The sequence below is a fragment of the Triturus cristatus genome, chromosome 1_2, assembly GCF_964204655.1.
Source record: "Triturus cristatus chromosome 1_2, aTriCri1.1, whole genome shotgun sequence".
Classification (NCBI taxonomy): Eukaryota; Metazoa; Chordata; class Amphibia; order Caudata; family Salamandridae; genus Triturus; species Triturus cristatus.
Genome location: NC_140580.1, coordinates 451,362,090 through 451,379,750, shown reverse-complemented (window position 1 = coordinate 451,379,750; position 17,661 = coordinate 451,362,090). Strand labels below are relative to the sequence as shown.

The 17,661-nt window shown below is 49.5% G+C and overlaps 1 protein-coding gene across 1 annotated transcript in view; it reads right to left on the bottom strand.

Annotated features, from left to right (window-relative positions):
- Positions 1 to 17,661, bottom strand: part of CC2D2B (coiled-coil and C2 domain containing 2B) — a 1,427,481-nt gene that overhangs the window by 1,115,164 nt on the left and 294,656 nt on the right. The window contains 1 exon segment of the mRNA XM_085622020.1: positions 14,384 to 14,564. Within this exon segment, the coding sequence (XP_085478146.1) occupies positions 14,384 to 14,564 (181 nt within the window).

Below are 17,661 nucleotides of genomic sequence, written 5' to 3'. Positions count from 1 at the left end.
CATTTCACTCATAAAAAACCAATGAAATTCCCCCGTTATAGTTAGTGCAGGCAACTATAACTCACGCGACCGCAATCCTCTGCCGATGACGTCAGATATTACATCACTGATGACATATGTGTCTTTATGAAAAATAAATATTTGTAATATATGTATAGCTAAAGGTTAATGGAAGAAGACATGGGTAAATAAGTGTCTAAATACAGTGATGTAGGGGGGCGTGGCCAAGATGGCGGGGTGAGCGGACGCTTCCTCCCGTAGCTCCTCCGGCCCGACTCAGCTCGAGCCCTTTTCGTACGCTTTTCTCCCCCCGCTGATGCTCAGCGTGTGAGAGGAGTGCGGCGGAGCACCTGGCACGCACGTTGATGTCGCTTTGGCCCTGATCGCCCCGGGGAAAGTACCCCAAAAGTCCGATCAAAGTTCGAGGAGCGACGGAGGGCCTGGGTGGTGGAACGCATCGGAGTGCTGTCCGGGCGCCTCGACTGGGCCTGGTGCTGAAAGCTGACGATCTAGAGGAAGTCTGACCCGTCGCTCGACGGAGGATAAAGGAGCTTTGCGGGCTGGGACCCGGCGGCGTGGAGGACTTTGGACGTGTGCTTTGGCGCTCAGACTTGTGTCGGCGACGCCCCGCACTGTGTGGGCCCCGGCCCCTTGGCCGAGGTACGGCGGACTCACTGTTGGGGTCGGACCATCTGGGCCCTTGTGTGTGACAGAGTGAAACCGGCTGTGGAACTTCTCAGATTGCTGTGTTTCTAGGGGGCCCCGGTGGTGTCGCCGGGCCTGGCCGTTCTGCCCTGCCCCGCCCTGCCGCCATTTTGTCCCCGAGGGATCGATGTTGTTGGCCTTCACCGGAGCCTTTGCTGGCGGATGTATGTGCCCGCCACCGCTGCTGGGCTGACTCTCTGAGGGACGTGCTGATAAGGAGCCCCCTACTATAGCTTTCCATTGCTGTCTTGGATGGGCGCCCGCGGCTGGCGGTGCCCGGACTGCACCGCCATCTTGTCGCCTGCGACTCAGCGACTCTGCTTGCAGGGGGATCCCCACGTCGAGCGCTTGCCAGCGGCTGGGCATTCCTGAGGCGGCGGGACCTGTGCCCACTCATCGACTGCAGCGTTTGCGATGACTGGAAGAGGCGGCTCGAGGAAGGGGGACCGCACCCTGCCGGACATGCTTGGCAGGGCCCAGCAACTGCGGGACAGAACACAACCCTCGCCGGGGTCTTCCCGGGCCTCGGCGGATGTGACTGGGGGGGAGCCACCGGTCACGAGGTACTTTATGGAAGAACTGTTTAGCTCCCTCAAAGAGGACTTCCAGACGCTGAAGCGGGAAGTGGCCAGCGAGGTCCGGGAAGTGCGTAGAGAAGTGGAGGGCCTTGGCGAGCGAGTTGAGACGGTGGAGACGGAGTCCCAACGTCGGGACGAGGAGATAGTCCATCTTCAACAGGACGTTCTCCGCCTCCGGGAGCAGTGTGTTGAGCTCCAGGCCCACTCTGAGGACCTTGAGAACAGGTCACGGAGGAACAACATCCGAGTGCGTAGTGTGCCGTCCACGGACGAAGGGACCGACTTGGAGGGCTATCTGCAAGACCTGTTCCGGGAGATCCTGGGGGAAGCTGCAGACTTCCCTATTCGCATTGATAGGGCACACAGGGTTGGCCGGCAGCGCCAGTCATCGGCACCCCCACCGGACATTTTGGCTTTCCTGCCCGACTTCCCGCTGAAGGAATGCATCATGACTGAGGCCCACAGGAAACAGCCCCTGACTTTCCGGGAGCGGCCTGTAGCGCTTTATCAGGACCTATCCGCCATCACGCTGCAGAAACGCAGGTCCTTCAGGATTGCCACTGACTTTCTGCGCGAACATGAGACGCCGTACTCTTGGGGACATCCCTTCCGCCTGATCTTCCGGTGGAATGGGGTGCTGCATCAGCTACGCTCCTTGCAGGACATTTGTGGGGTCCTGGGGCTTACGGCGGCGGAGGAGGAAGGGGCTACACTGTCGTGGAGGCGCTCAGAGAGATGGAGCCGGCGGAGGTCGACGAGGAGACAGTCGGCGGCCAGCGCAGGGCGTCCCGATTCCCCTACTATCAGGGCGGACATGGCCGACGCTTTGAGGGCGGCGGCCAGGGACTCGGCCGGCTCCACCGGCGTGGCCATGACGGCCTAACACTCACTCCGGGGGGAGATGCTCTCAGCTTCTTTAATGCTGGGTATGGGGCGGGGGGGTCGGGAGGGAGCGGATGGAGGTGAGTGGCTGAACGTCCACTTTGCTTTTTTCTACGGACTTGCCCGTTTGGGGCTTGACTGGGACAATGGGGTGTTTAAGTTTGCATTTGGCTCGTTGCCATGGTTGTGTTTTGGGTGGGTGTAGGGGTTGTTCTGGGGTTGGGGAAGTCCCGTCCGATGTCGTCCGTGCCCACGCTTGGTCTGTTTTGGCTTGTCCCGCGCAACTGCCCCGCGCGCCCCACCCGCTGATCCCTTGCCCATTGCACAGCGTTCCTGATCCCCGGGAGGAATGTCGGCCCTAAGGGTAGTGACCCTTAATGTTAAGGGTCTGAATAACCCTGTGAAGTGCAGAGCGATCTTATCTTTGCTGGAGGGGACGCAGGCGGACATTTGCCTCTTGCAGGAGACCCACTTACTGTCCCGGGATTGCCATAGGCTGCGCTCTGCTAAGTTCCCCACCCAGTTCTTCTCCTCGGCAGCGAACAAGACTGCGGGGGTAGCCATTCTTCTAGCGAGCTCCTTTAGGGGGGAGGTTTTGTATAAGTATGCTGAACAGAAGGGGAGGCTTCTTGCGTATCGCATGCGCTTAGGAGGCATAACGTTCACGGTCGGCTCCGTTTATAGCCCAAATGACCACCAAGAGCGTTTCTTGGACTCCGTGTTGGTGGATGTCACTGCTTCTCCCGACCGCCATGTCATCTTGGGGGGAGATCTTAATATTGTCTTCGATTCTGTGATGGACAGGTCGGCGCAGCGCTCCCCACAGACGGGGGAACTGTCCCAGGCTGTGAAGGCCCAGATTGCGGAAATGGACTTACACGACCTTTGGCGCTCCATGCACCCCACTGATAGGGACTACTCTTACTTTTCACACGCACACCGAACCTACTCACGGCTGGACTATCTTCTGGTGAGTGGACCGATGCGCGCCGCCGCCACAGCAGCGGACATTGGGGTCCTGACCCTGTCTGACCATGCACCAGTCGCCGGCGTTTTCAAGTGGCCGGCGGCCTCTCCCGCTAGGGGGGTGTGGCGCCTTCGAGATACCCTTTTACACAAAAAGTCTGTAGTGAAACGCATTGGGGAGGTCATACAGGATTACTTAACTCACAATAGCAACACCGACACTTCACAAGCGACACAGTGGGCGGCATTGAAGGCAGTCCTCCGGGGGGAATTTATTTCCATCTCCTCAGCCGAAAATAGGGAGCGGCAACGGAAAAGGGACGAGCTGACCGTTCAGGTCCGGGAGCTTGAGCAGGTCCACCGTCGTACGGGGGCTCCAAGGGTGTGGAGGCAGTTGAAGGCTGCGAGGAAACTCCTGTCGGCACTGGATCTTGATAGGGCGGAGTATGCCGCCTTGCGCTTGAAGCATGCCTTTTACACTGGGGGGGACAAATGTGGTAAGCTCCTGGCGCACCGGCTCCGGGTCACGCGGCAGCGTAGCGTCGTGAAGGAACTGGTGGGTACGGACAGGGTGGTCGTTTCTGGGGACGCAGAGGTAGCGGAATCTTTCCGCAGCTTCTACGAGGCGCTGTATGCTGAGGAGCCCTCCTCGCCGCGGGACGCCGAAGACTATTTGGAGTCAGTGGCCCTGCCGGTGCTGGACCCTGCTCAGGCGGACCATCTGGAGCGGGATATCCATGTTGAGGAAGTGATTTCCGCTATAGCGCGGCTGAAGCATGGTAAGGCCCCGGGTCCAGACGGGTACACGTCTCTGTTTTATAAGGTTTTTTGCACGGCTGTGGCCCCTGTCCTTGCTCGGCTATTTAATTCCTTCTCCGAACCGGGAGCCATCCCACCGGATCTCCTGAATGCGACGGTCTCCGTAATCCCGAAACCTGGGAAAGACCGGGCCTTCTGCGGTTCATATCGACCCATTTCGCTTTTAAATGTCGACCTCAAGTTGTATACGGGGATTCTAGCGTCCAGGCTGGGCCCGCACCTCCCCGGACTGGTGGAGGCGGACCAGGCTGGCTTTGTACCCGGCAGACAGACGGTTGACAATACCAAGCGGGTGACGCATGTTCTGGAGAAGGCCTCGCGGATCCCGGGGGAGCGGATGCTGCTGTCCGTTGATGCGGAGAAGGCCTTCGACAGAGTTCATTGGCCATATCTCGAGCTGGTTCTCAGGAAACTGGGAATCGGTGATAAGTTCCGCACCATGGTATTCAACTGTTATAAGCATCCTTCAGCGTCGGTGCGGGTCAATGGGTGTAGCTCCGGTGGATTTGCTATCGAACGCGGCACGAGGCAGGGCTGCCCCCTCTCGCCGCTTCTGTTTGCCCTCTACATGGAGCCGTTTGCTCAGAGGATTCGCAACAACCCGGATGCTATTGGGGTCCAGATGGGCCAGTATGTCCACACGGTTAGCCTCTATGCGGACGATGTCCTGTTGACCTTGGACGACCCTAGGAGGTCGCTGCCTGCTTGCATCCAGAAACTGGACACCTTTGCACGTGTGGCCGGCTTCAAAATGAATATGAGCAAGTCGGTGGCGTTAGATGTGTCCCTGGTTGCGGATACCAGGAGGGACCTTCAGCGGCTCTTCCCCATGCAGTGGTCCTCGTCCATGGTGCCATACCTGGGGATTCTGCTGGCGCCCACATTACCGGAGATGGTTGCGGCCAATTATACCTCCCTCAGCAGGAAGATCAAGGAGGAGCTTGGCCGCTGGAGCAAGGGCCTACTGTCCTGGTTGGGGCGAATCGCGGCGGTTAAGATGACGGTGTTGCCCCAGATACTGTATCTTTTTCGGGCCCTACCTCTCCAGCCCCCGGTGGGCTGGATACGACAAACGCAGGCTGACATCTCCCGCTTTGTCTGGCAGGGCCGAAAGCCGCGGATGAAGAGGGTCCTCTCCACGCTTGCCCCGGAGGCGGGGGGTCTCGGTATCCCGGACCTCCGTAAGTACTTTCAGGCGGCGCAGCTGCGATATCTGGTGGAGTGGAGCAGGTGGGAGTCCGACAAACACTGGATTTTTCAAGACCAGTCAGTGGCGGGCCGCACCTTACAAGACGTTCCATTCTTGCGCCGCGCGCATCGCCCCCCTAACCTTTACGCCTCCTTTGTTACGCGGGTCCCCCTGAGGGTGTGGGATGCAGTCTGCGAGGTTCGGGGCCTTACCACCTTCCCTTCGCCGTTCACACCCATAGTGGGTAACCCGGACTTCTCCCCAGGGATGGAGCCGGGAGCTTTTTCCCATTGGGTGCACGCGGGCTGCAGGGTGCTCTTCCAGATCTATGGACCGGAGGGCGCGATTCCTTTTCAGCAGCTTCGGCGGGAATTCGGCCTGACGGAGCTGGACAGATTGCGCTACATGCAGGTTCGGCATTGGGCCCTCCAGCCCCAGGTGCGTGACACCGCTGCTCGTCAAATTACACCGTATGAGAGGTGGTTGGTTACCCGGACCTCCGATGCTAAGCTAATTACCGATTTGTACAAGTTCCTACAACCCCCGCCGTTTCACTATTATAACCCAGGGAGGGAGCGCTGGCACAGAGAATTGGGTAGGACACTCAGCCACAAGGAATGGGACAAAATTGCGTATCGGGCGCGGCACTCTGCTTATCATACGGGCCTTACGGAGACCTTTACTAAGGTGTCCACTTATTGGTACTACACCCCGGAGAGACTGTATGAAATGCATAGACACACTGACAAGGGGTGCTGGCGGGGCTGCGGGCAGGAGGGTACCCTCTCACACATTCTTTGGGATTGCCCCGTGCTGACCGCTTACTGGAAGGAAGTTTTGGACGAGGTGGATAAGTACTTTGAGATAGAGCTGCCGCGCTTTCCGGCGTATGTCTTGCTGGGCCTCCCCAATGACCTAATGTACCCACTGAAGTCCCGCAGGGGTAGGCAGATCGCGATTGCGCTGGGGTCTGCGGTCCAGAACATCCTTATCCACTGGCGCACCACCACTGTTCCCTCCATTACGGGTTGGTTGCATAGGCTCTGGCATGTGCTGGGAATGGAGAAGCTGTCGCTTACGGTGGCGGGGGAGATAGACAAATTTGAAGAGCTGTGGCAACCCTTCCTAGTGCTGCTGTCCACCGAATTCCGGGAGCTCTCCTGCCCGAGGTATCATAGGCTTCTTAGGCTGACGCCACCGGTGATCCCGGCGGACTAGACTAAATGTGAGACGGGATCCTCCGGGGGGGGGGTGCGGGCTTTTTGGGGCGGATACACCTAGTGCGGAGCCATTGGACGGGGGAGTTGGGGTATTGTTTCTTTTCTTTTCCCTTTATTGGGGGGATGGGGGGGGTTGGATTGTGCTTTGTTGAGTTGCTACTGGCTTTCATTGCTCAGATTTGGGGTGTTGGATATGCACGCGGGGATTCAATAGATTGTATTTTTTTGCCTTCATTTACTGTGCTTTCCCTCTGGACCACCGAACTACCCTTCGCCAACCCTCCTGAGTTGCACCTTTTTCTTTTACTGTATTGTATGTAACCCTAACCTCCTATCCCCCTCCCCCATGTTTTGTTTTGTCTTAATAAAAATGCTTTAAACCTAAATACAGTGATGTAATATCTGACGTCATCAGCAGAGGATTGCGGTCGCGTGAGTTATAGTTGCCTGCACTAACTATAACGGGGGAATTTCATTGGTTTTTTACGAGTGAAATGTCCAGCTAACTATAACATGTGTGAAACCTATGGTTTTTTAAGTGAATATATATATATATATATGTGTGTGTGTGTTAAAATGTACTAATTTTCGGAATTCACAAACATTGGCAGTAGTAGGATTGGAAAGCTGAGTATACTCATTCCAACCCTTTGTTTTTGCCCACTGTGCCACTCTAGACAGATGCCCACTAATGCAAATCAGTACTTACCCTCTTCCTCATTGGAACAGTGCACCCAAAACCTTGGTCATATCACCCCTCCACCCTGCAGCATACTGGTTTTTAGTTGGGAAATTTGAGATTCACACCTCCACAAATCTCACTGACTAAGCTACGCTCCTGGTCCCACATTTGTGGATCTTGTTCTTTCTGAAAACATTTTTTTGGTTAGTGTCACAGTGCTAAATCTTGCCGAAAAATTTGGTCAATGAAACATTTTAAAGTTTTTAGAGGAGTCATGTTGCTCAAGACAGGAAACAATACAGCTCTGAAGACTGAAAGCTGTGCTAGTGACATACCTGCTGTCAATAAACTAAGAAATGGGCTCGGATTCTCAGATTATTCAGAAACATACTGCAAGGTAAATCCAAACAAATCGCAAAACAACGAACACACGATTGTATGGCGGATCAACGAGTTTCTCTAACCACGCACACCTAAACAACGCGGTCTGAATAACGACCGAGTCTTAACCACTCACTGCTTTACCACACATGCCTTTATCACGAATTTTTGTGGTAAAGGCATGCATGGTAAAGGGGTATGTGTGGCTAAGGTCGCACCCCCCTCCCCACCGCCCTAAGGTACAAACTCCCCCTCCCTGACGTGCAAATACCCCTACCCCCTCCCAACCCCCACGCTGTGTCCTTCCCTGCCCTAATGCCTAAAACCATGTCACTTAACCATGACCCAGGCCAACCCTGACCCAGCCCTAAAAACTGCCCCGCCCTCCCCTATGCCCTAAAAACGACCCCAACTACCCATTCCCCTCCCCCTGCCCACAGGCCTAATACCCTAACCCCTAATTAGAAAAACTACCCCAACACTCCCCCAGCCCTAAAAACTACTCTGACCCCCCTAGCCCTGAAAACTACCCCTGATCCCCCCAGCCCTGAACACTAGCCACAATCCCCCCCAGCCCTGAAAACTACCTCCAACCCCCACCCCTTAAGACTAGCCCTACTTCCCCCCAGCCCGGAAAACTTCCTCGACCCACCCCCTAGCCCAGAAAACTACCCCAGACTCACCCCCATCCCAGAAAACTACCCAGCCCACAAAATTACCCCGACTCACCCCAGCCCACAAAAGTAGCCGAACCACCCCCCCAGCCCCACTCACCTCACCGCAGATCTCTCCCTGCCTCCTGCTTCCGTCTGTCCGAAGCTAGTCTGCCCCTGACTCCCCCAGCCCACAAAACTACCTCCAACCCACACTCAGCCCACAAAACATTCATAACCCACTACCAAGCCCACAAAACATCATCGACCCATCCGCAGCACACAAAACAACCCCAACCCCCCAGCCCACAAAAGTACCCTGACCCACCCCACCCAGCCCCACTTACCTCACCACAGAACTCTCCTAGCTTCATGCTTCTGTCCATCTGCAAACCCTACTGTGCATTGCCTTAACCACGCACATACATGGTTAAGGCATATGTGTGGTTAAGGCATGAGTGGTAGGGCTTGCGGAGTCGGAACATTTGTGGTTTAGACTGCGGTGTTCCGACTGTTCCCCGAACACACACATATAAACCAAATCATCAGACCTTTTAGCTTTACCAATTCTTGATAGCACCTATTTTTACTCACTATTAGATACATGAGTAACAACTCCCATTACTCCTTTCACATCACTTTCTATGTAATCTCCCTCTGCATTTGTCACTTATACTCTTTTTTCACCTCACATCTCCTGAAGTATCTCCATCTGCAGGTCTTGTGTTTCATCTCCTTCCTCTTATTGTCGATCTCACTTTCTACATCTACTCTTTTTTGCCTCTTAAGCTTCAACATCCCTTCTCGCACAGGGATATACACACAAACAGTGTATTTTCTTTTCCTCTGGCACTGTCAATATTTCCACAGTTGGGTTCCTCCTTGACATAAAATGGTAATTTCAGATGGCACATATGAGACCATTGCTCTGAACAATCTGCAGAGAGGCCAAGGATTAGTTGTACATGCATTCTGAACACTTTTATGACAAAACGTCTCAGAAGCATGCACTGCCTTCAGCCTCAACTTCCAGGCCCCCAATCCTGCCTGTATTCGTCCACACCTTGAGCTCACGGAGACACCTAGAGGCGACTCAGGATGCAGTACATTCAATAGAAGGCTCATATGTTGCTTGAAAACCAAAACTACAGAAACACGCCTGGTAAAGGGAAATACTCTTAGGAAGTAGGGACATATTGTGGTATTGTGCTCTCAATGTGGAACGTTGATGCAGAAGGGTCTGATGTCAGAGAGAGAAAGAGTGTAAGAGAGATAGGATATTTTATTGCATTGTAAATGCATTTATATAGCGCTTACTACCCCTGACGAGGCGTCAAAGCGCTTTTTCAGCGAGTAGTATGCTTCTCCGGAACCCATAAAGGATTAGTGGTGAATTTGTATAGTGAATAACGAAAGTAATTTGAGTGGTGGATATGTTACTCAGTTATTTGGATTAAGAAGGATAGTGGAGGGATAGAAGAGGGGAAAAGGTTTGCATTTATATAGCACTTGCGACCAGGGCACCACTTATTTTACCGGGTAGACGCCGTCCCCCTGCTCAAAAGCTGGGCTTTCTTTGATGGCGTAACGGCCGCCCCTAACTTTCTTAGATGGCGGCCGTTGACTTACCCGTCGATCTCCCAACGACAGGGCTGGATTCCACGTAATTTCAACACTCCTGGCTGCGGGACTTTAATCCTGGTAAGGTTATCCTCGATCGCAGTACAGGGCTCGCAGTTGCTCTTGTCACACATCCGGCTTCCCTCACAGCCTTTCTCCCCAGATTCTTGTGTAGCATTGCAAATGCGCTACCTATCAAAATTATGCTTTGCCCACTTAATTGGTGAACGCCTTCTTTGTTCATGCTTCAGTCTCTGTGAGTGGCACAGGAAAGAGACCTGAGATAAAGTTGTTCTTGTGATTTGGAGACAGAGGTATGTTGAAGGTGTAGCAGGAGACTCCGTCTTTGGGAAGGGTTTAGGTAGTTCCAGAAGGCGTGGGGGCCAAAGTTTGGTTATTCCATTTTCTTGCTCCCATGCTTGGTAAATGGTGTGACAGTGAGTCGCTTGCTATCACGCCTACTGAACTGTCCATTTTGAAGAGCTGTAGTTAGTGTACTGCCTTTCATAATAAATAAATAACAATATCCTGCCATACCTTTATAATAGTTTGACACTATCTGTAAACTTATGTTTACTTGTTCTTTCTTCATGGTGTGGCGACCTTCATGGAAATATCCCTGGGAATCCCATTCTATACTTGGAGAATCCTCCTGTCTCATGGAGGACAATGAGTTGCTTGTGAGGATAGAATTAGAACATATAATTGTGTATAAAGTGTACATTTAAGTTGTCTTATTGATAGTCCTCTACCTAAAACGCATTGAATCGGCTTGCCAGTTAACGTTGTGTTTTCCGAATGTGCTGTGTGTTTTAAGCAACTCTGAAAATATTGCTTTCTTGGGGAAAAGGGTGCGTTTGTGCTTGAGATGGGCATGGAGTTTGCTCATCCTTGGATGATACAGAATTCCTCTAAGCGCTGTGTTTCAGAAGGGAAAGCAAGGGCTCATGTGTGCCCGATGACCTTGAAGGGAAGTTGGGTCTAAGAAGCTGGAGCCTGCAACTAGCAGCTAATTGTGATGCATGTCCAGACACTGGAGTTGGCATAGCGAGTGTGTCTGACTGTACTCTTCCAAACACATAGATTAAACGTGAGATAGGTGTAGTAGTCCTTAACTGTATTGCAGCCAGTACTTAGCGGGATTTGCACTGTTGAGCCTTTAACAAAACTCCTATTCGCAGGTCTTGGTGTAATCTTGGCCAATAACACTCAGTTTGGATGCCAGTGAGCCCCCTGCTAAGTACAAGATTGTTATTTTTGAAATGTAAACTGAGCCTCTATTAACATACAGGACCTCTGTGCCGAAGGAACCAGGTTTTTAATAATGATAAGTTCCTTTTAATTTAGCACTCCATGTCGACGCTCTCTTACTAAGTGCCGTAAATAGCACATATCATAATTATTACCCAAGTGACTGGTACTCAGTTTACCGTATAAATGAAGTTGTCAAACTGTACATTTCCATATTTATTTAACTGATCGACACGCACTCATAGTTTGATGTCTGTCATGTTTTAGCTATTTAAGCTAGCAAATATTACATAACAAGACATCCACTGTAAATACTAGCATTATACCATAAATGTATGTTGACATATGCCATTATTTAAAGAAATGTCATCCTGTTTTTTAATTTCCATGCTGTCCAGCTGCTGGCCTATGATTCATGAAAGACAGTGCAGAGAGTCCCTTAAAAGTAGGACAATTTTCTGTATTTATCCACTTTTAAAAATAAATGCTGACAGAAAACACATTGTTTTCTGTCTGTATTTATCTGTAAAAAAATCCATAAAATCGGAAAACAGGGAGCCTTTGTTCTGCTCAGCCCATTCAGCAACTGACTAAATCATACCAACATTCTAACCTTCATCATTCTAAAATACACACATCCTGGCTGAGCAGCATACTACATTTACACATAAGCACCGTGAAAACTTGGCAGCTATTTGTATTAATTCGAGTTATGCACTATTATCCCATCACTTTGAGACATGGAAGACCACCATAACTGAAATACACCATACCTACCTTGCATGGGAATAATTTCAACCCATTTTGTGCAGCTGCACTGCACAAGCGCGTAACATAGCTTGAGGAACTGCATCTTTTGCTTTGCTCTTGACCAATTCTCTTCCGCACATCATGCATAACCTTTCCAATTGACTTTCCTCTTAGTTTCCTAGTGGAATTGTCATTACGGAAAGGAAGCATGGATGTTTCTAAGTTTAGGGTTAAAAATTATCACTTTTGAAAGGTCTCAATGCATTCATTAAAGGCAACCTGCTGTGCCGCCAACATCCAAAGCACTTTAACCTCTTCAAATTTTACAATTTGGGTGCTCAAGATTGATGGAAGTCTATGGAATGCCTCACAGTCGTTTCTAAGAAATGAATGACCATGGCAGCAGATTGCCACCATTCCTTCAACTATGCTGCACATCTGATGTCACTTCCTGTCGTGCTGTCACTTCTTGTCATGATGTCACGTCTTGTTGTGATGTCACTTCCTGTAACACCACCTAACTTGGAGAGTCCCCCCACTTCTTTTTTCAGGACTTGTGCCCTGCTTGGGACCCCTGATGGGGTGTTGAAGCGCTCTTTCAGCGAGTAGCACCGATATCCGACGAGACTGAAGTAAGTGGCGCATGGCACCTGAAGTTGGAGGACTGTGGCTGTGGTGCTTTAAGAGCACACTCTACATGTTTAAAACATGTCTTTACGAGCATTAAGTAAAAGTGCAGAAGGATTTTGAAAGTACCAATGGAGCGCGTGGAATATTTCTCCTTTGTATGGCTGCTGACTGAACAAAGAGGAAGGACATATGAAGAGCGTCTCAGAAGTACGGCTGCTGCTAGTGGTCCCATTGTGGTATTCATGCTGTCTCTTGCTCTTACAAGAAACTCACTGATCGTCTCTGTGCTTTCATGAGTGACACTCGTTTTACGCCTCATGATATTTCTACCTCCAGTCAGCGCTCACATTAGCACGTCGCAGTACAAAACAGCGGCATAAAGAATTAGCGCCACCTAGTGTCATTTATCATACATCATGTGTCATTCATCATGCTTGTTTCCGGTCCAGGAAGGACCTGGCTTGGCAGTTCGGGCTGGACTGTTCCCATGTGGCACAGGGTCAAGACTGATTTGCATATGGCTGGGTTCAAACTGGAATGGCATGGTGAGCAAAAAAAACGATGGATTTAGGCCCAGATCTCTGTAGTGGGGTGAATGTATGACATTGTCCTGCATTCTGTCCATCAACTGTTGTTTTTGCATTTGTCACCCCGAGTGGGAAGGGTATGCCCAGACGTGGGTCCCGTGCTCTCCATGCCACTGGAATCAAGCTATCCTGGCTGAAGAGGGGTGAAACCCCGAAACCGGTCCTAGGATGCTTGTTTCCAGTCCAGGGAGGACCTGGCTTGGCAGTTCAGTCTGGACTGTTCCCATGAGGCACAGGGTCAAGACTGATTTGCATATGGCTGGGTTCAAACTGGAATGGCATGGTGAGCAAAAAAACGATGGATTTAGGCCTAGATCTCTGTACTGGGGTGAATGTATGACATTGTTCTGTATTCTGTCCATCAACTGTTGTTTTTGACTGAACAAAGAGGCAGGACATATGAAGAGCGTCTCAGAAGTACGGCTGCTGCTAGTGTTCCCATTGTGGTGTTCATGCTGTCTCTTGCTCTTACAAGAAACTCACTGAACGTCTCTGTGCTTTCATGAGTGACACTCGTTTTACGCCTCATGGTATTTCTACCTCCAGTCAGCGCTCACATTAGCACGTCGCAGTACAAACCAGCGACATAAAGAATTGGCGCCACCTAGTGTCATTCATCATACATTGCATCGCCTTTGAAATATCTTATATTTGAATTACATCCTTGATGAGGATTTACTGGGTTCCTCTTTCAAGATTAATATCAAAGTGAGAATTGTTTGGGTATTAACCCGAATACCGGCGAGTTTATGCTAAACCTCTGTCCATCAGTCAAGTGAGGAAAGTGGAAGAAGGATTTCATGCATTATAAATGATTCGATTCAGTGACAGGGAAAGAGGACGAACGTCACTGCAGAGTCAGAGGCACTGCACATTGTTGAGGGGAAAGAAGAAAGACTCAGGAAGTCACAACCTAGGCATGTAAACCCAAGTCCACGCATGCAGTTGATGCAGCAAAGAGCCTATAAAAATTGAATATTTTTCCAGGATACCAGAAAGTGGGCAGAAGTATGGTATTCGTGTTTATGAGCATTAATAAAGATCTTGACAGGGAAATAAACATTCTCAGATAGTAACAGTTATGTGCATTACACATGGTGGATATTTTAGGTAATTTTCAAAGATGGTCACAACTAGTAAGTAGATCTCTAGGCAGGTGTCGGGAACAGCTGCTACAGAGTGTCCACCCTGCCCTGGTGAAGCAGCTTTATTTTCCTTTATAAAGTTCGGTTTGTTAGTACTTTCTCTGTACTCAGGTTATTGCTTTTGATGTAAGCCTCAAGTCACCTCCACATTGATTCAAGCAATTATTACTAGCGTATATTCTTGCATACCAGCTCAAACAGGGAGTTTGATTTTTTTACACTTATTTTAACTAGTACCCCAATAATTCATTGAAGAAATAAACATACGTTTTAAATGCTAAATATTACATGTTTTAGTTCAATAAGTTTTTACAAATGAAGGTACCTGGATCACTGCTGGGTACAAAAATGTACGTTTCTCGCCCTCGACACTCAGGTCTATTACATTTATATTCAGCAGGTTTTATTTCGAGTAAACTTGGCAACGTTACTTCCTCCACACTGTCACTGCTGGCAAATGGATCCTTCTTATCAGCACAAATTTGCATCACCTCGTGTAATAATTCCTAATGAAGATGAAAATAAAAGAGTTCACAGAGAATCAATGAAATATTGGAAGGACTGCCGAGTATCAAGAAAAGCAGAATAGTAAATTAATTAACAGAAGAGGGAGACAATTCATAGATTTAAAAAAATTGCAGTCCTATTTCAGGAAGTCAATAGTCACTAAGTATCTGAATTATTAAGCATTGCTAATGCTCCATTTTGAAGGGTGGGTCTGGTGCAGTATATGCACACAAAGGCCATTGCACTAAGTAACAAGTCTCAATGGTTCTGAGCATTTTAAAGGCCATATTGTCTGTTTGTAGTCCTGCTGTTACTTCCAAAACCCTCCAGTATCCAAAAGCGTTTACTACATTTAATATCATTAATTTTCAGTGGTTAGTGATAAGGTAATTAGTTGGAAAGCCATATTCAATTATTGGAATCCTCCAGTTCCTACTAAAGGTTCTCAGTATTCAAAAGAGATAAAAGGGCATATGGACGTTGTATATAAGAAGGGGTCCAACTAAGACCGGTGATGGTGGCCTCATGTGAGAATGCTGCAATCTTCATTCCAGGAAATCAGCACACCAGTGTGAGCCTGACCAGCAATGGCAGCCATGCCTTCGCCACAATTACAAGGTGGAGACAGATGTGGTGCAGGGCCACGCAAGGCGGCAAGTTGTGTATAGGAGACAATGTGCTACCCAGGCTGACACCAAAGCACCCCTCAGAAAGTGGGTTGCCTACTACCACAAGTTCACGACAACTCAAGACCCACCCTAGAAGGTCAGCTAGAAGGGAACACAGTGATGGCAACCATACCAGCTATTGAGCCCTTCCTCATCTTAGGTCCGCCATTGGTGCAAGCACCCAAGTGAAAGTTCTGAGTGGAGCGACTGGAAATGTACTTCACTGCAACCACAGTAGAAGACAACCAGAAATGCCTCCTTCTGCTACACCATGCAGGGGAAGACATCTACAAGTGGTCAAGCAATCTCCCAGAGGCAGGTTCTCCATTTATCATGGTTACTGCACTTATAAACGCATCACCATCCCGGACTAGGAGGGATTCTTACTACATCAAGCTCAACAGGGACCAAAGGAGATTGTCAATACGTTTCACAACCGGCTGAATGAGTTTCTCAGAACATATACGCTGCAGGATAAAACAGAGTGCAGTCTATCCAGGGGTGTGCCCCAGCAAAACTAAGAGAACAGATACCTAAAGACCCAGGTAAATCTTTAAAGGGCATTCTCAGGGCACTCAAGAGACCTTTCAAAGAAAAAGGCATCCCACGTGGAGGCCAACCTGCACAGACCTATCAAAACTGAGCAGATAAATCAGATGACCATGGGCGAGCACCCACTAAAGGGAGAAGAGAGTCAAAGACTTTGTCCCCAAGTGGACAGAATGGACACAATGTGGACAGAATAGACAGTTTTCTCACCTAGGAGCCTGCTCGGCCAGTGGAAACCAGTGCTCCGCATGAGCAATGATGAACCCCTTTTCAAAAGTGTGCATGTCATCTCAACCCATGAAGGTGCCTTCCAAGGAGATGGTGAACGCTATCATGCACCTTGCAAGTGGTCCCAGGGAAAGAGACATGGATGAGGATGAAGGAGAGGGGACAATGTACATCGTATATGCTGTAAAACAATTCCCTATCAAGTCACACTCACATCCAAAATGTCAGGTATTGACTGGCGACAAGTCGGTGGTGGCCATCATCGATAATGGTGTGTCCATCATCGTAATGGCTAAGAAAACATATAATATCCTGGGCAGCCAGTCGATGATAAGGCCCATGAAGGCAGTGTGTATGCCTACGGATATTCCAGCTCACTGCCCCTAGTGGGTATGTTCCTTACCAACATCAACCAAGAGGACAGCATCACCAAAGCGAAGTTGTATGTCATGCACGGAGGCACCAGCATGCTCTCAAGCTCCCAGACCACTGAGAGACTGCGAGTCATTCAGTATGCATTCAGGGTGCACTAAACTGAGTTGGACAGACTCCTGGAAGACTACAGGGAATTATTCCATTGAATCAGGTGTCTGAAAAGGTAATTGTTACAACACACTAACCACACTGTCCAGTCCACGGCACTGCTGCATCGCTGGACTGCGTTTGATTTCTGGACAAAAGTTGAGAGACAACTTAGGAAGCTGGAAGAGGCCAAAATCATCAAAACAGTTGAAGCCCCCAACATGGCGATATTGGTAGCTTTTTGTTTTATTATTCACAGCGAATTGTGATCACATCACAGTCATGTTTTAAAGCATCAGTCATTTCAACGTGGGATTCAGACTTTCGAAGAATCACAATCATGTTGTTTCTCTGGGGGGCATAATGCCAGGTATCGCTACTCCTTCGTGGTTCTTTGTCCTGCTGCTGTAGTTTGCACATTTTGTGAAGTTTAAAACATTTCCAAAGTTGCGAGTCGGGAGACTTTGCAACATTGTGAACCCTAGTGTAGATGGGCACTTTCTGGATGAGAGGCTGTTGGTGTAGTGGTGATTGGGTAAAACAGCATTCCAAGAAAGGATGCTTACTGTGTGAGATCTTGACCATTCTAGAAGGTTTAGGTGGGCCTCATGCCCATGAAAAATGTCTACTTTAGCCATTGGTCAGGTGAATGAGCCACACCTATTTCAACTTTTACCCCAAATAAAACATATGGCAGACATTGAAGTACGTTTGTGGTTAATAGAAATATTGAAAGACTACATCCTGTGATGATGGAGACATTAGAAAATGAGAGCGAAAGGAGCACTGCATGACCTCCACGGTGCATTAACACCAGTTCCTGCTTAGGCAAATTGAGGTAGCCACTCAGTTGTTACATCCACAGGTTACTTCGTTTCCCATAGTCGTCATTCACTGGGGCAAACAAAGAGGTATAAAGTAGGGTACACCATAATAAACAGCATGACATGAGAGAAGGCAGAAGAAATTGAATGAAGAATTGATAGAGCCAGACTACACAACTGAAAAGTCGATTTCTTCTCATTTAACACACAAACTGACAAACATCCAATATTAGAACATTGGAATTTTGGAAGCTTCATTGAAAACAATGGAGTGCTCTGGGCTTATAATGGCTGGTATAAGCCCG